The sequence below is a fragment of the Rousettus aegyptiacus genome, unplaced genomic scaffold (genome assembly GCF_014176215.1).
Source record: "Rousettus aegyptiacus isolate mRouAeg1 unplaced genomic scaffold, mRouAeg1.p scaffold_m13_p_9, whole genome shotgun sequence".
Classification (NCBI taxonomy): domain Eukaryota; kingdom Metazoa; phylum Chordata; class Mammalia; order Chiroptera; family Pteropodidae; genus Rousettus; species Rousettus aegyptiacus.
This window is the reverse complement of record NW_023416312.1, coordinates 7251606-7273086: the sequence shown is the minus strand read 5'-3', so window position 1 is coordinate 7273086 and position 21481 is coordinate 7251606. Positions and strand designations below refer to the sequence as shown.

The 21481-nt window shown below is 40.8% G+C and overlaps 1 protein-coding gene across 4 annotated transcripts in view; it reads left to right on the top strand.

The window, feature by feature from the left end:
- SH3KBP1 (SH3 domain containing kinase binding protein 1) overlaps positions 1-21481 on the top strand; it is a 311738-nt gene that overhangs the window by 231141 nt on the left and 59116 nt on the right. For all 4 annotated transcript variants that reach the window (XM_036227145.1, XM_036227141.1, XM_036227142.1 and 1 more), the window contains one exon: positions 12337-12444. In XM_036227145.1, the coding sequence (XP_036083038.1) occupies positions 12337-12444 (108 nt within the window). The remainder of the gene's footprint in view (positions 1-12336; positions 12445-21481) is intronic.

Sequence of the window (21481 nt, the reverse complement as noted above, 5' to 3'; positions counted from 1 at the left end):
TCTCCTTTTTTCTGTTTTCTATTTCCAACCTTTCTATGTGGAATACTCTGAGATGGCTGTTGTGAGGATTGAATGAGATGGCATGGCTCAAAATGCTTTAGAAATGTAAAAGGTAAATTATAGTTATTGCTATGATAAGTTATTATAGGAAGAAGAAAAGATAAATGTTCGATCATTGGAAGTTCTTTCTTCGTATATTGAACTATCCTGAAATTAAGGTCAGTACTTTCCTCAAAATTCCCCTTTATTATTTAACTTTTCTTAGAATGAAAGTAATTTATTATCATTGTATAGTCCTAGTCTTATCAAAGTATCTCAAATTATTTATATTCACATTTGTATCTTTTAAAAATATACTGTTTTTGAGATGGCAAGCGGCATGGGATGTGCTTTTAAGTGATACTTCAAAGTCACATAAATAATATTTACTCTTGGAGAAAAAAGTGAGAACAAAACAAATAAGTACAAAGAAAAGTTGGAATCACCTGTGACCTCACCACCTTCAAATACCTCTCTAAATATTCGAGCTATATTTTTCCAGAATTTTTACACACACACACACACACACACACACATGCACTTCAAAATAAAATAAGATCATGTCATATACACTATTTTTTAACCCTCCTTGTCTAAAATATATGGTTCCTATCTTTGGCAGCATGGTTAAATATTTCCTTAGTGCCCTAATGTATGGAGTACCACAATCCTTTTTCACATTTAGTCTATTTCTGATTTTTCCCTATTTTAGACTGTGTTGCATATAGCCATCACCTTGTTTGTAAATCCTCATGCCTGTAATTATTCCTGCCACTTTCTACTATTTTCGTAGCCTTGGGCAGATTGCTTAATCTCTCTCTCCCTCACTTTTTAGTTCTATGAAATGGGGTTGATAATAGTACCCACCTCCTATTGTTATAAAGATTAAATGAGTTAAAGTAGGTAAAGCACTTAGAATACCTGGCTCATTGTAAGTGCTGTATAATTGTTAGCAGTTATGATTTCCTGATGATAAGTTGCTAAATGTAATGCCTCAGTGCCTTTTAAAGGCATTTAAATGATGTTCTGAAAGATTGTGCCAATTTAGTCTCCCCACAGGAGTGTATGAGAGTATATTTCCCTATCCTTGTCATCCCTGGATGTTATTCTTTCTAATCTCTGCTAATCTTATAGGCGTTTGCATTTTTAAAATACTCAAGTTGAAAATTTCATGTCACCTTCCAATTGATTTTTATAAAAATATCTTATATTCGAGACATTGCCTATCATCTTTTACATCACAAATATTTTTTCTTAGTTTATGATTTGTGAAGATATTTAAGAAAAATGTCATTAAAAATAAATACCTTTTAGATTTAAAATTTCCCCATTTTATAGTTAACTATATAGTGCAGTAAAATTCATCCTTTTAAGAATAGTTTTACTTAAGGTTTTTATATTTTAATCCTAGTTGGAAAGGATAGCCGGCTATTAAATGCATTCCTTTTCTGCCTTCCTCAGGGCTTTAGAGGTTCTATTTAAAGCTTCTGTCCTTACAGTATTTTTTTATAATGTCATTCAGAGAGCCCCTGAGGTTCTGTATGAATGTATGTATGGATCCTCATATTCTAGACCAGGGCTTGGCAAACTTTTTCTGTAAAGGGCCAGAGTAAATATTTTAAGCTGTATGGGTCATACAGTCTCTGTCTCAACTATGCAAAAAAACAATCATAGGCATAAATGAATGGGCATGGCTGAGTTCCAATAAAACTTTATAGACACTCCAATTTGAATCTTGTATAATTTTCACATTCTTTGAGATATTATTCTTTTGATTTTGTAAAACCATTTAAAAATGTGAAAAACTATTTTTAGCTTGTGGGTTGTACAGAAATAGATAGCAGGCCACATTTGGCCCAGGGGCTATAGTTTGTAGGCTCCAAAATAGAATATTTAGAAACAGACTCATAAAAGTACAGCCAATTGATTTTTAACAAAAGTTCAAAGAAATTTTATGAGAGAAAGGATCATCTTTTCAAGAAATAGTGTTGGCATAATCGGACATCCATAGACAAACAAAAATGAACCCTAACCTAAACCTAACACATTATGCAAAAATTAACTCAAAATAGACCATAGATCTACATGTAAAACATACAAACATATAGGAGAAAAGAGTTGTTATACATGACACCAAAGCACAATCCATGAAAGAAAATACTGCTGAATTGGACTTTGGCAAAATTAAAAACTTTCGATCTGCAAAGGTACTATTACCAGAATGTCATTAGTTGGTCTGCTTTTCTTACAAGGGCATCTGAGCCTGATGTGTAATTGCATGAATTTTTTTTTCTGAGTCTTCCTGGGAATATTCTGTATAATACAAGACCATGAATCTCTCATATCAGAGCCTTTTCCTGCCCCCATCATGCCTCTTTGCCCCTTCTCCCCAAGGGTGGCACACTCTACCAGTCAGGCCTGGACCCAGCTGAACAACCCATGCGCCTGGATTTGACCTGGGAATTGTATTTTCCACTCACTGCACAGTCCTAGAAGCTAAGTTTGCTGAATATAGAGAAAAGGACTCCAAACAAAATTTTATGCCAAGAAATAAGTTTTCCTAATAGAAACATTTAAAGGTAGATTTGTCTGGTAAAGAATGGGGTAGAAGGTAGGAATTTAGGAATTCACCAATAGCTGCTATAGCTGGCTTGGATGTTCAACTCTTACTCCTTCCCCATGCTTATTTGTGTAGGAGCTAAGAAAATCTCTTAAAACATAATAAAATATGCTTTATAAATGCCAGTGTCTTTGTCAATGAAGCAAAATGATTTTTTAATTATATCTACTGTTCTTCTAATAGAAGAAAAAGCATGTATTTGGATGCAGAATCAATACAGTGCTCCAAATGTAAATGAAAATGAAAATTCATCTGTAGGCTGCACATCCTTGTGAAGTAAACTTTGCCATTAGCCATGTGCTCTGCATAAGTTGAAGATACCATTAGAAATAGCCTTGAAATTTAGCATTAAGTAGTCATCTAAACATAAATGACTTAACAAGTAGAAAATGAGAAGTTTCTATGAAAATATATTGTTATATAACTTCACATACTTGATTATATTTAAATGGAAAAAAAATGTAAAAGTGCTGCCTTAAATATTTGCATGACTTCTTTTGTGTATGACTTCTTCACATACTCTCATGTTATTGTCTCTGGTCATGCTTAAGCTAGATTACAAATACACAGGAAAGGCCCTCTCTCTGCAAACATTTCCTTTCTCATGCTTACTGATTTCGAAGTGAATAATATAGGGTAGAAGGTCTTTCATTCTGCCATTAGAAAAAAGACCAAACATATAAACATTTCCTGAGACTTAAGATTATTTAAGCTACAAATGAGATAATGAAACGAGTAAGTAATTCTTATGTATAAACTATATAGCCATGTCTCACAACTCCAAGAGATGCCCAATATGAATGGTGACTTTGGACTTGGGTCAATATGGCCATATTTATTGGGTGCTATTCTCTGAAGAACCTCCAGATAACATCTTTTTTTCAAAGAGGGAAACAGTAAGCACTGAGGCCTTTGGGGCTTCTGCTCTGGATTTTCTCCTATTAAAGTCTCCTTGGGCCTTCCAGATTCCTGACTGATGCCTGCCTCTCATACCTAGCCTATGGAAGCTCTGTTCTCTTTCTGGGACCTGAGATTTGGTTTCAGCATTTTTCTTAGTGACATCTGGACTCAGAGGTGCTTCTGTAGCATTTCCTAACCAATGCACTATGAGTGGGTTACAGGAGTGTGGGATAATTATCCCCTCATCTGCCCAGGGTGGATGGGAAGGGCCTTTGGCAACCAGTTGGTACTCCACTCTGGGCTTATGGCCTTCAACGACATTTGCCCTCCAACAATGTGTCATCAAAATACTATTTTATATATGTGACATTATTTTAAAAAGATCGGGTGACACTAACTTACTGTATGTATTTAACTTTTCTATATAAAGATGTTTAACAATGACACTACTTTTGTTTAGGGAATAGTTCACCTTCCTTGTTAGAAAAAGGTACATATGACTAGCAAAGGAAACTCCAGGATAATTAAAAACCCGTATATGTATCATCATTTCAGAAATTCTTTCTCTAGGACTTCTTTTGGGAATTAGACCTTGAAATAGCTCAGACTCTTAAAGATAGAGCTTAAAGTTCTATTATACCTAGAATAAAATAAATTCATTCTAATTAAAGAAACAACTTAAAAAAGTGAGAATATAATTTCTGGTTGAGGCCATGATGGAGTAAAGGTTATTAGACTTACTTTCCTACTATGGACAACTTTAAAATTGGACCAAATACATAAAGCAGTTGTTTTGAGGCATTGGACAATATACAGTACAAGGATGTGATCCTTGAGAAAAAAGAAGCATAAAGTGGGTTCCACATCAACCCTGGCTTTTTGCCTGGGGGCATTTTTTAATCTGTAGCACAAGGCAATAGAGCCTAGACAGAGAGCAGAAGACTCATTGCATAGAGAAAACAAATTGTAATCCAGGGCTGCCAAGGTGGCTGGAATTTTCAGGGTAGGGAACTGCTCCGGAGTGAACTGTACAAAGAAAGAGTTTCTGAAATCTGTTTATAAGGATCCTTGAGTCTTTGTCAAAATACTAAGCTGTATATCAATAGACTCTACCAGGCCTGGCAGAAAATAAGTCTTGGGGGTGGGGTGGGATGGGCTGTGAACTGAGTGGATATCCCAGAGGTCAACAGCAATGGGCGATACTGGCGTTCTGGCCAAGAAGAGTAGAAAAACCTTGCTGAACCTGCCTGGCATCCAATTGAGAACCCAAAAAGGGCAGCCATAGGAATAGTACTACCTTGTGCCTATCCTAATAAAGCCTAAAACGAAGCCTTAACAGGTCAAGCTGATCTGCAAGTAATTTGCCCACCATAACAAAACTTAACACTCTTGCAAGGAAGACAACGAAATCCAGTCTCAACAATATAGCATGCACGGTTGTTGAGAACATATAAACATATCACAGATTACTAGATGTATGAAGAAGCAGGAGAATTCAAGGTATAGTATGGGTAGCTTATAAAAGGCATAAAGGCATTTCTGAATATTAAATGTTTCTTATGATAAGGTTACATCCCAAAAAAAACCATCATAAGTTGAAAATATTGTAATTTGAAAATACATTTAATACACCTAACATACAGAACATCATTGGTTAGCCTTGCTTACCTTAACCATGCCGAGAACAATTACATTAGCCTACAGTGGAGCAGAATCTAGTACAATGAATACACTGTAGAATCAGTTGTTTGCCCTTGTGATTGTGTGGCTAACTGGGAGTTGCGATTTGCTGCCACTGCCCAACATCACAAGAAGAGTACTATACTGCACACCAGTAGGCCAGAAAAAAAAGTCAGAATTCAAAGTATGGCTTCTACTGAATGTATATTGTTTTTTTACACATTGTAAAGTAGAAAAATAAGTCAAACCATCGTAAGACAGGAACTATCCGTGCTGTTTCCAGACATCCGTACATGTTTCAGTTAATGTTAGCATGACCAAAAGAAAGCTTGATTACTGCTTTTTGTGTGTTACTCATCCAATATTTTGTTACCAGTTATATAATATGTAAAATGAAAACATCAGGCTAGTATAGTTAATCTTGTATGCTATTGCCCAATAATAAATAAGGATTTTTTTTTACAAGAAGATGATATCTGTGAGGTTGTAACTTTCCTAGTATCACAAAACAGTGAAAGACTGCTTAAGCCTCCATGACCCAGGGTGTTGACATTTGGACTGTGACATTTTCTTAAGTGGGTTAATCCCTGGGACTCTCTCCTTGACTTCCCTCATTAACTACGGTCTTTCAGGCATTTCTTCTGACACTGAGATAGTCCATAGATCCTTTTTTTTCCCTGTTACCTCCTAAACTATGTGTCGATGAGCTTGCCTTAGTAACTGACTTATGGGGATGCTGGAAATTCTGAGCAGAAATCCCAGCCATGCAGAATAATTACATCTCTTGGGGAGGTGTTAACTAGCAAAGGCAGAGCTGAGTGCTCCTGGGCTCTGGCTTCCATGGAGCTTTCTCTCAACAGCCCCCCTGAAGCTCCGTGCAGAAGGCATTCATTAGTAAATATTAAACAGCGCTTTCCATATTGCGAGGGTGTGAGACCCCCCTCAGGGCACACCAAGGCTCACTTAACAGCCACACTAAAATTGTACAACACTCCGTTTCTCCTCAAATGATATCTCAGTCATCAGAGAAGTTTGTGAAAAACAGCCACACTGAATAACTTCTGGGAAATTGGTACTAGGAAGTGTGAGGAGAGCTGACCACTGGTAAAGTGACCAAGTACAGCACTTTTCTTTCTCATTTGGACCGGCTGGTGAACCCATATTTCATTTTTTCATTTTTTGGGTTCTACAAGTCCATTTCTAAGCTATACATTCCTGTTGGAACTCAAATAGGACACTTACAATGTATGAGGAAATGTGACCTGCCTTTTAAGGATACTTTTAACTTGTTACCATGATTATGAACAAATAATAAATTCAGTACAGATCAACAGCGAAGCCTGATCATATAGATGAAGCTTTCTTGTGTAGCTCATCTGTGCCCGTCTTCCTTATTCACCTTCACCTCATTTCTAATGTTTGAAAATTGAAAGTAATAGATTAATAGTCTGGGGGAAGATTGGGCCATTCATCATTTCATCTGTTCAGCCAACATTCACAATCTTTATTTGCCAGGTGCTATGATAGATGAATACAAAAGTGTAAAGATAAGAATCTGTTTTCAAGGAGTTTACCATTTTTGAGAACCGTGCTACTCAAAGTGTGAGTCTATGGACCAGCAGCATTGACATCACCTAGGAACCTGTTAGAAATGCTGAATCTCAGACTGCCCGAGACCTATTAAATCCAAACTGGCATTTTCACAAGCTCCCCAAGTGGTGGATAGCATTTCACATTAAAGTTTGAGAAGCACTGCTTTAAATCATTAATTCTCAACCTGCACATTAGAAGGACCTAGGGACCTTTAAAAAGCACTGCTTTCCTGGTCCCACCCCCCATACATTGATTTAATTGGTATAGAGTATATGTCAGGCATTAGGATTTTTAAAATTCTCAGGTGATTCTAAATGTGCAGCCGGGTTGGAAAAATACTGCTCTAATATGTTGTTTTGCACTCTGAACAACATGGAGCCCAGGATGAGGTTGCAGCTCATTCTTTTAACCAATTTATAAGCCAGATGGCAAGTTTTTCTTTTCTCAATATTTGAAGTGCCTAGACTAGAGGCAGACATATAGGGCGCTCTGGTGACTTCCTGCTGACAGCTTGTATGTCAGGGAGTAGCTCTTAGCTGTGTGGAGTGGCAGAGCACTTCAGCCATGTTCCCCAGAGCGTCTCTGGCAGGATCTAGCAGACAGGTGAGACCTCCTTCCTCAGACACACCCTGGGGCTTTGGCATCCCTCCCCTAGGCCCTCCTCCAAGTGTTTGAACTGCTGCCGGGGGGGGGGGGTTTACCCAAGGGTGGTGCTGAGTCACATGACAAATGCATGTGAGCTTAATTAAGAAGGTTTTTCAGCCACGTTATCTCTCAGAGTCTCTAGGACCAGTCCGTACAATCACAATAATGACAGTAACAACCACCAGCAGTTGTGTCACTCTTTACACCTTGCAAAGATTTTCATGCATATCAAGAAACTGAGACCCGGAGTTTTTATCACTAGTGGACCACGTAAGTATCAGATGGCCCAAGTTTGCCCTCTGAGATATCTTGTATAACCCAGGATAATGCAGAACATAGAGGTCGGCATATAGCACACCTAGGACTCTGATGATTCATTCATTAAAAGGAAAAACATTATACCTTATGAGGAAAAGTATCATATTTTACTCTAATATCTACCTGGTGATGAGGCAGAAAAAAATTATTTTGGACAGTTTGAGGACTTGATTTTGAAAGAGTGAACATTCTAAGTCAGAAATATAATCCTTCCATACCCTTGACTCTTGGTAAGAGTCTGGGTCTATTTTCCCCTTCTTTTGTGCCAGTAGAGCTTGTTTCAAATCGTTGTTCTTGAAGCTTTCATTTACATGCTGATCTTTTACTCTTTTCCACTTCAAACTCCTGTCTCATTCAGAGACCACCCCCTCACCTGCCTTACACCGCTCTTTCCTCATCCTTATTGGAATCTGAAAATCTACTCAGGGAACCATCGTCTTAGGTTATGCCGCTGGTCTTGGTGTAATTATTAATAGTGTCCCAGGTTTGGAAATAAATTATATGGTCACCATAAGATCTTCCAGCATTTTAGCCACACTGCCTCTCGCCTCAGTGGTCAGCTATTGCCTCATTGTCTCGCGTTCACCCAACTCCTGCCAACCTTCTTGGGGACATCCATGTCCACTGTGATTGCATTCTGACCTCACAAGTCATTGACTACTTGCCCCTACATTCCGCCCCTGTCACTCATGTGTGCCATCTTACCTCATATCATTGTTCAGTAGACATTAATCGGGGGCCTCCCGGGAGCCAAATACCGCCTTCACACTAAGCACCAATTCTGCAAAATCCTCTTTCCTGACCCCAGCTTCCCACTCTTCGTCTTCCCTTTCTCCACACTTGGTGATCTTGTCCTTGACCTTTCTCATTGCCTTGGTTCTTGCCCTCATTCTCTCCTTCCAGGCTGCCTAGCTTCTCCTGGTCCCACTCATTTTTAAATCTGGCCTAGCTCTCTCGCCATTGTTTCTGTGCCATATCAATTCACCGCATCTGCTTCTTCTCCTAGGCTCTGAGCTTGGAAGTCCCATGAGGACATGATGATTTTCTTTGTTCCCCTGAATCCCTCTCCTATCCTGCATATTTTAGGTCCCTAATAAGTAAATTGAATTTGCTGCTCTTTTACACTTCTGGAAGCACAGCCCTCATAGGAATAATTCTTCATCTCTGCCATCAGAAAGCTAGGTCTTTTGTCAAAGGGGACTTATTTTCACTTCTCCTTTTCCTGTCAAAATTGTTCCTCTTTTTCTTAAATTAGCTTCTATTCCTAGGAAATAAGTGTCTTGGTTCTCCATAAATCTCCGTCCAACCCCAGACATCTCACCCTTGTGGCTGTTTTCTGTCCTGCATCAGGCTCCCTTTTCCACTTTACATAGTATTCTAAGTCATGCTAGCAGCTTTCTTTTCCGAATGTGCTTATCTCATCCATGAACCTTGTGTTTTTATACGAGTCAGAACAATCAGATTGTGTTCGACCTTCATGCTTTCTCTCTCCTACCTTGAATTATGCAATAATTAGCAATTGTTAGTGTTTTCCTTAGGAAGCAAAGTATAGATGAGCCATTCAAACCATTCACCACTAATGGGAGATATAATAAATATAATATCATATGCACTGTTTTCCCCTGTAGGCGTGCATGAGTTCTAAAATTATTCTGGATATGCTTCTGCTTATTAAAATTTTCATTATTGTTTTTCTCACATATGAAGCAAAGGCTTAATTATAGTGGTTCTTGGGTTACTGCTTGTATAGGGCTAAAGCAAAACATAAATTTGCACCATTTAGAAAGTTTGAAAGAAAGCCTTTTAAAAGAAATGTAGCACTAAAAAATATTTGGTGCCTTTTGTGGATATAATTCTTTATCAAATTATCTGAAATGAATGTAAGGAAGTCCAGTACTCACATAAGCAAACCTTTCATACATGAAAGCATTTAAGATTATTTGAAAAGCCAATAATGGTTCTCTTCTCTTTGGTACCAGAACTCTTGGTTGATACCTGTTACCAAAAACGACCTTGTATAACAGTGGTCCCCAACCTTTTTGGCACCAGGAACTGGTGCACTTATGAGAATCTAATGCGTGATGATCTGAGGTGGAGCAGAGGTGGGAAGTGGCTGCAAATACAGATGAAGCTTCACTGTCTCGCCAGTCTGCCCACCCGTCCCCTGCTGTATGGCTCAGTTCCTAATAGGCCATGGACTGCTACTGGTCCACGGCCCAGGTTTGGGGACCCCTGTTATATAATATTGGGTGTCTCTCTTTCACATAAGTCTCTAATTTGCCTAGGGTTAAGGATTATGTTCTCTGCATGTATAATGTTCATTGCCTACAGAAGGAACTTAAATATATTTTGCATTTAATAGATGTTTTTCGAATTGAATATTGTGAAGGGCAAATTAACACAGTCGTGCACGTTAGAGAAAAGTTAACTCATTCATCATTGTCACCTTCCTAAAGGTGAGTTTCAGGTTGGGTTTTGAAGATAAGATGGACTGGTCCAGAAAAAGAGGAAGAAAAAATGGCATTCCGAGGCATTTCCTCAGAAGCAGAGTCTTCTAGATGGAAACGACTTAATTTCTAAGGATTAAGAGTAAAGAAATTCCACCCCCTATCTCCTTCATAAATTTTTCAGGTATCATCGATGACATACCATCTCAGGACTGGAAGAACCTCAGAAGCCATCACATCCTACCACCTCCACTCCCGTCAGTGAATCCCTTCTTTGGGGACCAATGCTAGATTGCTTAAGGGGTGTGACATGATCAGGACCAGAATATTTACCTGGACTTCTCATTGTCATATCCTGAGAAAAATAAGCATTCTCTCATGTTAGAAGTCTTTTCATTGTTCTGGGTAAATCTGAACTTGATTGCTTCAAGTGTCTCTGTTTTACAGAGAGTTGGTTGGGACTAGAATTTACAGTCTGTACTGTAATTAAGGACCCATTTCTAAAACCCACATTCTGTTCTGAAGGATCAATTTATTCTTGTGACAGATAGCACTAGGGGAGGGGGTTGGTGGTGATCACTTCTCGCCTGTGGTGGGCCTTATGTTAACTTATGTAGAAGCATCACAAGTTAAGGTAGGTAGAGGCAATCTTTTCCAGCAGTAATTCCACTATTAGACTGTAGGAAATCACAGAACTCAGGGTTAGAAAGAGTCTTCATTGGTTCCACAAATATTGGTTATATTGGGCATTGTGCAGTGGGCTGGGGTTATAATATTGAAAAGTCAGATGTGTTCCTCACCTTGCTGGAATGCATGGTCGAGCAAGGCACAAGTGAGTTACATAAACCACAGCCCTCGATGGGCTTCCAGCCAGGCCCTAGGCCCTCCATGGGCCTCCAGCCTTCCTGGTCCCTTCCCTATCCCTGTGGTATTGTAGTGGACCTTGAGTAGGTCTCTCTGTGGACTCCGAACATCATCTTCTCACTTTCATGAATAGTTCCTGCTTCAGATGTAACTTTAAAAGTCCTCTGTGTTCCCAGCTTTTGGGGGAGTTGGGGGTTGGAAAGCCTTTGCTCATTTTGTGTGTTAGCTGGAAGTTGTCGATCACAGTCTAAGGATCAGATTTTTACTCGAGGATACATATTTAACAGTGGTGTGTATATTGTACATACATTGGGCAGGAAGAAGTGCCCAAGCAAGGAGGTTTACAGCAGACCAGGTGAGCCTTGGATTGGGGTAGCAGAAGTGGAATTGCACCTAGAGGACAAATGCAAGATAGGTTTTAAAACTAGAACAAATCAGACTTCCAACCAATTGGATATGAGGAAAAAGAGAAGCGGTTTTGTGGCATAAGGAGAACCATGAAGCCAGTAGGCTCAGGATGGAAGCTTGGCAAAGGCTAGCTCTTGCTCTCTTCCTAGCACCTGGCACAGAGTAGGCAACTCAGTAAACATTTGACAAGTGAATTAACAGAATAGGGATCATGCGAAGGGAAGCAGGTTTGATCTGGAAGAAAGAATAAGTTTATTCATTCATTTAGTAAGCAAACATTGAGTGCTGTAAGGTGGGAGAAGGGTTTTTTATGATGACGACTGTGTCCATCAACATTGAAGGGAGAAGGTGAAGGAGAACGGTGCGTTAATGAGCTTGCATAAAGTGTGATTTTTTTCTTATGCTTGGCTGACTGTCAGAAAGCCCTTTTTAATTTCCACAAGCTTTGTGACAAGTAATCAAAAAGGACGTTTGTGCATGTGAGATTTTCTAAACCACGTTTTCAGTTGATAAAATAATTTCATTTCAGCAAAATTAAAATGAAGAAAATACATATATTCTCATCTTTAAAGAAAAGAAAAAGATCTTTTGGATTCAGGGCATCTAAAAGCAGCACTGGGTTTTGAGTCCCAGCCAGCAGCCCTAGCACACTTAAGCTTTTGTTCTGCCATCTGACTTTGGGGTTTGTGCTGACTTCATCTTAGTAACCATTGTTGCATTGATAGCGGCCTGAAGGAAAGGGCCTCCATTCTTTCTAAAAGGGATGTCAGACCTCTGGAGGGTGCTTGCCCATTTCTCACTCTCTGCTCTCCTGTTTCCTAGGACTGCATTGACAAAGGCTGGTGGGAAGGAGAGCTCAATGGCAGACGAGGAGTGTTCCCTGATAACTTCGTGAAGTTACTTCCATCGGACTTTGAAAAGGAGGGGAGCGTAAGTATTTATGGCCTTGATCTCAGTGCTGCACACACTGTCAGAATTGTGGCTTCCCTGATGGGGCTTGGGATGTGAGGTGGGGGAAGTTTGGTGTAATGGTGAAGGGCGCTGGCATTTTAGTTTGATGGACCCAGGTTCTGAGGCCTCAGCTATCATATACCCCAGTGTGTGACTGTGAACAAGGTCATTAACTTCTACAAGCCTGAGTTTCCTCATCCGTCAGCTGGCAACAGTGATCCTTATTGTACGGTTCTTGCACGAATAAACAAGATAATGTATGTAAAGCACTTGGTGCAGTACCTGCACTTTTAAGCAGTCAAATAAATGGAAGGAACCCTTGGCTGCTCCATTTGGTAAATGGACTGCCCGCATCCCATATAGCACATCCTTAGGGCTGGTGAAGTGGCCAGTATTGCGGAAGTGGCTGAAAAGCACATTGTGAAGCTGAAAATGCAGAGGGAGGCCTGCTAATCTCCTTATAATGTGTGTGTACACATACATGGATATGTATACACGCATGTCTATACAGGTATATATACACCTCTCATCTGTGTTCTCTCTTTCTCTGTGGGAACCCATTTTATGATGCCATTGTTTAAATGAGCCAGTCCATCTTTGTTTCCCTCACTCCAGGTGTATTGTTTCTCTGCCAATGATATAACAAGAAATTTTGAAAAGTGTTAGAAGCACTTTACATCATAAAGGGGCAGTAATTTGGTTCTGTCCATTCTGTTCTGCAACCCAGGTCTCTTTGCTCAGGCTTTCACATGACTTCTTTCACATGCCCGCCTTTCCCAGCCTGGGCCCTCCTCATGCCCATGTGGGCTCTGTTACTGGGCCAGGAACCTGACCTTGACCCATCACCATTCCCATGGAGCAGAGATTCAAAAAGGATAGCTACGATATTGGAGGATTGGTTGCCAAGGATACTAAACAGTGTTGATGATGTATGTGCTTCTTAGATAAATGACTGTAATTGTTTAAGGAGCTAGCTGGTGTCAGCGCCCACCGCAATTATGCCCCCTAGATTGTTAAATGGTGTGAGGCCTAGAGCCACACCTTTTAGGCTCTTCGATAGCTTACTTTCTCATACTATTTAGCTGAAGAATGTTCTGTTCCACACACCTGTTAATCTCTCTTGGAGCTGAGTTCGGGGTCCAAAGAATCTGGATTCTGCTTCCTAGTGGTTTCTAGATTCTTGATACTTATGGCTGGACCATGGACCACACTTTATTAGCATGACCTGGAGCTTGTTAGAAATGCTCAGCCCCCAGACCTGGTGCATGGGAACCTGCATATTAACAAAACCCTCAGGTGATCTGTTGGCGCATTAATGTCAAAAGTGCTAATACAGAAGCGGGTATCCGTCTAAGTGATGACAACCCCACTTTCCAGTTCCCACTCATTTAGAAGAGGAATAAATTCACAGAACAGAGAAGAGCTTACCATTTGATAAATAAATTTTCCATAAAGCAAAATCATTTGAGCTGTTTTTACTGATGATGCTTGATTGCAGTAGTGGGTTATCAGTTGACAGAATCCATCCTGACAAAAACAGATGCTAATACTTAGTAACACCTAGATAGTAAATGTTTTTGAAATAATAAAACACAAGAATGGAGTTTTACAAACATTTATAGAGTTGTAATGGTTGTGACTCTAGGCTGTGGCATCCGATAGCCTTGGGCATGAATTCCGGCTCTATCACTTACTTGTACAGTTCAAGGCCAACTCACAGAATGCCTCTAAGCCTCGGTATTCTCACCTAAAACGATGTGAGAATAATTGTACCTACCTTGAGAAGATCAACTGAGGTGATGCATATGAATCTCTTAGCATAGCACCTGATACTTTTTAAATGCCCCATACATGTTAACTGTTCCACTCTTTTAGTAATTATAATTACTAGGAGTGTGGGAAGCCTCCAGCTAAAACTGTGCAGTAATGATAGTAATCTGACCCTGGTTCTTTTTTTCTTCAGCTGGTCAAGTCAGCACAGAGTTATCTTGGTATCTTGGTGAGCTTCCATGGGAATCCAAATGAATCTAAGAACTTTGATAAAGAAATCTAGTGCTTTATAAAATATATTTGTAGAGACAAATGAGTACAGAGTGGCCTAATCATGTTATTTCTCATATTTTTTCAGGATCTGCTCTCTAACAATTATGTTTTATATCATTCATTCATTCATTCATTCATTCCTGTATTTATCGGGTCCCTTCTCTGGGCTGGCCACTGTGCCAGTTGATGAGAAGTGAAGAGTATACAAGGTTACTGCCTTTGTGTGCTTAGAGTTGGGTAGCAGGTCTGCTCTTTAAGGCTGTAGAGACTTGCCAGACCTTTCCAAAAGAACATTGATGGTGGCGCTCTCCCACAGAGTGGAGGCAAGGGGGCCAACCAGACTGCCCGTTTGACCATTCTCACCAGTCTTTGTGAGCCTGTTAAAGGTGGTCACATCCCAAAGCATTTGGACACCAAGACCAAGGTGACTCTCCTCCATTTGACCAAAGAATAAGCAAGCATACTGTCCTACTAGACATTTGCCACCTTCTTCATTCTGATTGAGGTAGTGTGATTCTTGGAGGCTAAGGTAAAGCCTGGATCATTCTTTTAACAAATGGGCAAAGCCTATGGTTATCTACATGGTGACACCCTGCCTTCTAGTTCCCAGTCACATTTTAGTGGGGTAATAAATTCACTGAGGTGAGAGAGGCTCCATGACATACTTTTCAAGAAGCTCTGCTTAGTTACATGAGGTATTACAGGAAGATGTCCATCGAAAGAGTGAAGTTGTCAGTGATGACTGGACTCCTCTTAGCTTGCTCATTGAGGCATGCACCCTTTTGGGGGCCCCGTGGGCATTTCTCCAACCTAAGACAAGCAGCCAACATCTCTTAACCTTGTCCCTAAGAAGTAGAAAACTCAATTTTAGAGAAACAATAGCCATACCTGTCAGACAAAGTAATACTTACAGTTGAGAAGTGATTGTATAATGTGACATTTAGCTTTTAGAAAATTCAAAGTATTACATCCTTTTTCATCCTTTCTGGCCTATAAAACCAGCCAACCAGCTTTGCATTGGTTGTTATAACAACCTTTATTGCTACACCCCGAGTATCGGTGAGTTGGTGATGGAGATGGGGTTGCTGTTTGCTGAGTTGACTGTGTAAAAATGATTAGAATCATTAACACAACGGCACTACGTGAATGACAGAGTCTGAAACATTATTCTGCCACTGGTTTCAGCAGATGTTATCTTGTCTTGCCAGTATATGTTATCTTGTCTTGCAGTCATTTACCCAGAGAAGACTACAATCTGCAATGATTAGGGTGGGAAGCAGCAAACAGCATTTTTGCAACAGCAGACCTCTTGAGTCAGTAGGCATTACTGAAGCATTCCCACATGGGTGATGAATTTTCTCCCTGGTGTGGGTTCAGGTGGTTACCACAGGGCCTGTTGGAATTCCTGGTGGTCTTCCTTTCAGAGAGTGCTCAGCAGATTCTCTCTTATTAGCGTGACAAACACTTTGGGGCTTTTCCTCAAGATATTCCCAGATAGCACCTGTTGGTCTCTTGGTACATTTTTAGAGAGATTATGTAAGCTATTTACCAGAGAACCTAAATTGAATGTCTGTTTATTTTGAGGCTTGACAGTAACATGGAATGTCAGAATGGAAAGATTTAATATTCTGGGAGCTCTAATGAAGCAGTGCACATACTCTGTCATTATTACTGAAGGGAAATGTAAACGTGGACTCTCAAGAGCAGCAGAAATGACTTCTTACTGTCGTCATCTAAAAAATCAGAATGAGCTTTCGGAAAGATAATGTTTCTGAAACACTGTATTTTAAGAAAGTCTCATGCTCCAGTCCTTTCACAAGAAACTGTTCGAATCATCGGAAGATGTTACAGCTCTAACAGGCACTGATTTGGAGGGCTCTTCCAGGTTTGTGCCATGTCACGAATTGGGGCGTTGCCCAAGTTCCCATAGGTGTTTCCTTAGTGAATGCTCCATAGCGGAGGGTCTGCCTCTTAGCTCCAAGAACACAAAAACCCACCCTCAAAGATTTCTAAAGATTAGTGTGACTGTAATGCAGGTTCATCTTGCCAGCTCACAGAGACTTACCTGAGAGCAGGCTGCCAGCTTACAAACTGCAACAAGAACTGAAACATCAGCCTGTCTGGAATGCATGGCTTGGCCTGTCTTGGGCATTTGTTCCCTGTGGACTTGATTCCTTAGGAGTCATATGCTACAGGAAATCACATTTATTTGGTACTTTCTAGGAGAGCAAGGAATGGAAACAGAAGGAGCTGGTTGTTTTTATGAAGGGCCTCGCAGGTATAGCTGGAGTCCCCCTCCAGCACCGGAGGGAAAGGTTTGCTAAAGGAACTCTTGTGTTGAATTCAGTTAAGCCCAGATGATGCTTGCAAGGGAACTGCACTGTTGGCCTCAGCAACTCTCCATTTTTCCATTTTCATGGCTGCCCAGACCCTTCCTGTTCATTATCAATCTCCAGATAGATATATTGTGGTACAATCAAGTAGGTGTCCCATGATCTCGATTACAATTGAGTGCCAACCTTAAGATCATTCTACTTAACTGCAACTCTTAAGACCTTTCTAGGTCCAGAGTTTTTCCAGGTTCCAACTTTTATAGGAAAAGCAGTTTCTTCCTTGATTCCTACAAAGGCTAATCCACCATAGGTGAATTTTGCTGGTTTAACTCTTGACTACATTCCCTTTTCCAAGTTCTTAGGAGGCCCTTTACATTAGTCCTCATCACCTGACAACCTAGTTTGTAAAACTCCTTTCCGTCAAAATTTTCTTGGTTAGTCATGTCCTTCAGCCTTTTGGGAACCACTGTTCTTTCTAATTTCTAAAGGTGCCCAATAAATTATTTCCCTGTTTTGAGTCTTCCAAAAAGAAACAAATACATGTTTCTAATAAGTAGCATAATGAAAAAAATTCACTTACAATATTCTTTGTCCATACATTTTGTTTTCTGAGTAGTCTCATGCGTAGAGATGGGGATTGTCGAGGCATTAATGTTGCCCAAGTATGTGACCTAATGCCAGAGCCCTAACTGAGCATCCCTGAAGTGGCCTGGATGGTACTCCTCTCTTCTCTGTTGGTAGTTACAGCCTATACTCTCCCAGTTGAGCACCTCATTCACTATACTCTTAGCTATTATCTCTCATCACTCCATGTAAACTGTTATCTCCTTGAGGGCAGAGCCCATGTCCCGAGCCTCCCCTTCATGAAGACTAACAACATATGTCAGTCCATTCAGGCTGCTGTAACAGAATCCCATAGACTGGGTGGCTTATAAACAACAGAAATGTATTTCTCACAGTCTGCAAGCTAGGAAGTCCAAGATCAGGGTGCCAGCAGATTTGGAATCTGGTGAATCCACTTCCTGGCCATCCTCTCACTATATCCTTACATGGTGGAAGAATTCTAAGGGCCCAAATCAAGCTCAAATTTGCTTCCAGGACCTTATTGTATTCCTCTAACAAAGCCTTCAAAAGGTACTCAGATATCAGGGGTCCACTCCTTTGGCTATTTGCACCAAACCACATGTCTGGACCAGAACGCTGGCTCAAGAGGCCAAGTAGTGAAATGAAGTTCCTGCCAGGGAGGACAGTTGAGCCAGATGACAGGCTCTTTCACTTGGGACTGGCCAGACTTGCCAAACAAAGGGCAGAGTTAATTCTGAAATCCCACAGCAGGAAGGAAAACTTGCCTTGCTGATGTCTTCACTCCACAATATTCAGATCTATTTCCTTCCTGGTAATAATGGTAAAAAGTCAAATATGGTTATTATATCCTTTGAAGGATAGTGTTTGCTTCTCTGTTCAAGCTAGTGACTCTAAACATGGGCAGATGTGCCTGCATGTGCACGCAGGCCTATGTGCCCTGCAAATATGAAGACCATGGAATGCATTCTGCTCTCCCAGAATCAGAAAATGTTGGCTCATTGATTTTGTTATGAACGTTTTCATGTTGGCTCTTTTTAAATAATTTACCACAGTCTGTACATTGAGAGATGTGAGTTCTGGGCCCACTTTGGCTACCACCTAGCTATTAACCGACCCTTCTAGGCCTCAGCATGGCTCTAAGGTCCTCTGTTTTTAGCATCTACCTGCAAATTGAGCAGGCTGAAGCCACCTGGGTTTGAAGCTGCACTTTTTACTTTCACCAAGAAGGGAGGGATAAAGAGAATAAATAGAACGAGTGCCTCTGAAAATTCACAACTTAAAATACTCATCTGAGTTGAAAGCATGGTTCTGTCTGTGCATCTACAGGAGCTAGTTAATGCAGGTAAATGCCACAGAGAAAATGTTGACTTACCGCTAACCTGGAGGTTCCCCAGAGTCCCATTTCCTTTATTTCTTCACAATTGGAGATTTTGAGGAAAATCAACTAAGGTGCTGATGTATGTCATTTTATCTGAGAATTATGAACCCCTGTGATCAGTTTTTGACTGTCACATTTTGCTACAGATTTACCCAGACTACCTTTCAGCTCCCACTGCCCTGTCTTCTCATTGTATTAAAAGAAAAAAAATCTTTGTAGGCTCTCGTACAATTCTTTATTAATCATTTGGGAGGGGGGTGGTCTAGAGCTACAATGGAACCTTGGCCCTGATTTTTGTTTAGAATTACCTTAAAAGACAACTTATTTGAAAATGTGGTGTCATTTCTCATCTAAGGAGGCAGGAAGGGTAATTTTGATTGAATCAGAGTGAAGTCAGTCAATGAAAAAAAAAAGACAACCTATGAACCTACTCGGCTTATATAAGCAAGTCAGGCACCTGGCCAGCATTGATCAAAGTCGTAGATGCAAGACAGACAGCTCACAAACTGTTTCTTCCTTTCAAAGCTGCCCCACCTGCCTCTGTAACTGCCAGGCTTGAAACGAAACCTCACACCTCTGCCTCCTTCCTCTGCCATATTCAAGCACACACCTGCCATGACCACACTTTTCACAGGTTGTCTGTTAGCACAACACTTCCCATCATCTCTCTCTAGGTACCCTTCTGCTCTGCCCTGTCATATTTCATATGTCTGCTACATACCAAACCTAACACAATACTGATGGATTTTTTTCTTTGCACAGTAATCTTGGAAAATATAATGACTAGTAATTGACCTTTCCTTATCTGGGGCCCTGGTCTGAGGCAAGGTCACTAGAGGAATGGCCTCAGCAAGAGGAGGCTCATGTGAAATTGGTTCAAACCAGCAGAGGGTGAGGGGGACGTCTTTTGGGTAGGCATTGTTGGGGCTTGGCTGAGAAGAATTAGGCTACAGGGTGTTACCAGTTTCGTGAATAAGAAATTACTCAGATCCTGAGGTAAAGGAAGGTTAGTTGGCAGAGTTTCAATGATAACGTCATTAGGTAAACACACATCTGTCCCCAATCTAATTTATACAGAGAGAAGGGAGAAAGAAAAAGGAAGGAGTCGGGGTGGAGATCTAGAAGGGGTTGACAAAAGGAGAAAGAGTAGTGTAAGATCTGTGAGCTGGAAATAGAGCCATTGGCATAGGGCCTGTATGTAAGAAGAGGTGGCCCGTGAGGGTCTTTGTTTTTCATAATAAAGTTTGTCTGTATATACACAAGACAGAAAAATATTAAAAAGGAGACACATACATATGCACTCATAATCCTGGAGACCACCACTATAAATTTTTTGCTTTCCAGTCTTTTTCTGTACATAGCGTAACATAGTCAAGCTCATACTGTAGCTGCAACTTGACACCCACTTTTTTCCCAACTTTAACATACTAGAGTTCCCTGTGTTGTGGTTTATGGCTACATGATGGTTTGTCTTGTGGATGCTCTCTGGCGGGATGGACCCTTGACAGGGGAAAGAGCACTCTTTGGGTCAGGCAGCCCTAGGCTGGACTCCCAGTCTCCCGCTTCATTTAATAGCCTGGTGACTCGAAGAAATGACTTAATCTCTCCAAGCCTCAATTATTTCATCTGCAAAATGGGCATAATAATATCACTATAGAATTGTCACAAGGATTAAACAATGCCATGCTTACTGACTCCCTCTGCTTGTGAAACTGCCTCCTCCTAAGAGGGAGCTAATGTTATTGCCATTTTACAGATGAGGATGTTCAGCTAGGTGAGGTCACTTGCCCAGTGTCCATGCTAATAATCAAAAGAGCCAGCATTTGTAGTGACAGTCAGATTCTGAAGCACCGCCCCCCCCTTACCCACCAAGCTAACTGCTTACTCTGGGGTAACTTGGCCAAATCACCCAGCTAGTCAAGAGCAGAGCTGAAGTATCATTGAATCCAGAGCCTATGTACTGTGATGCTCCCTGAGAAAATTCCTTGTGGGTCTCATATTCTCTAGGTATTACTTAAAACCATTTCTTCCTGTGTCCTGGTGTTGTATCAGACACTGTGGGTCCAGCTGAGGATGGGCAGGTGCATTTGCTGGTCCCTGCGGTAATGTTGCAGGAGTGCATTTTCAGAGCACAGAAGAAAGTCCGTGAGCTTTTTTAAAATCACAAGTATATCATGCATAGAGAGGGTCAGGGGAACTGTCAGAAGTGACATGCATCCCAAGTTCAAACCTTCCCCATTTCCATCTTTCCTCAATGATTTTGATACTGAAATGGTTCTTTCCTTGCCTTCGGCCCCCTTCTCCCCCATCCAAGAATGATGTCCAAGAATTGTGCCCTGGCTGGATTCTCGGCCCCTGAATACTTGCCAAGCCCAGCCTCACCGCTTCTCTCCAATAGTCAATCTTGGTGAGCAAGGAGATATCCTAGAACCGATTCAGGGGCGAATGCCATTGATTACATTCCTGCCTCTGTCATCTACAGGAGCGACAGGATGTGAGAGTAAAACAAATAGTGGCTGATAGGCAATGAAACTCTATTCCACTTTTCAGGGTACAGTGGTCTGGGGTAGAGGGCAGGCCTCACAAATGGCCTCCCAGCCTTGGGAGGGAAAGAGTCAGAAGGCTTAGAACCCTACCCTGTGCAGCAGCCCCTGAGCCTGCATTTTATTGAAGGTCT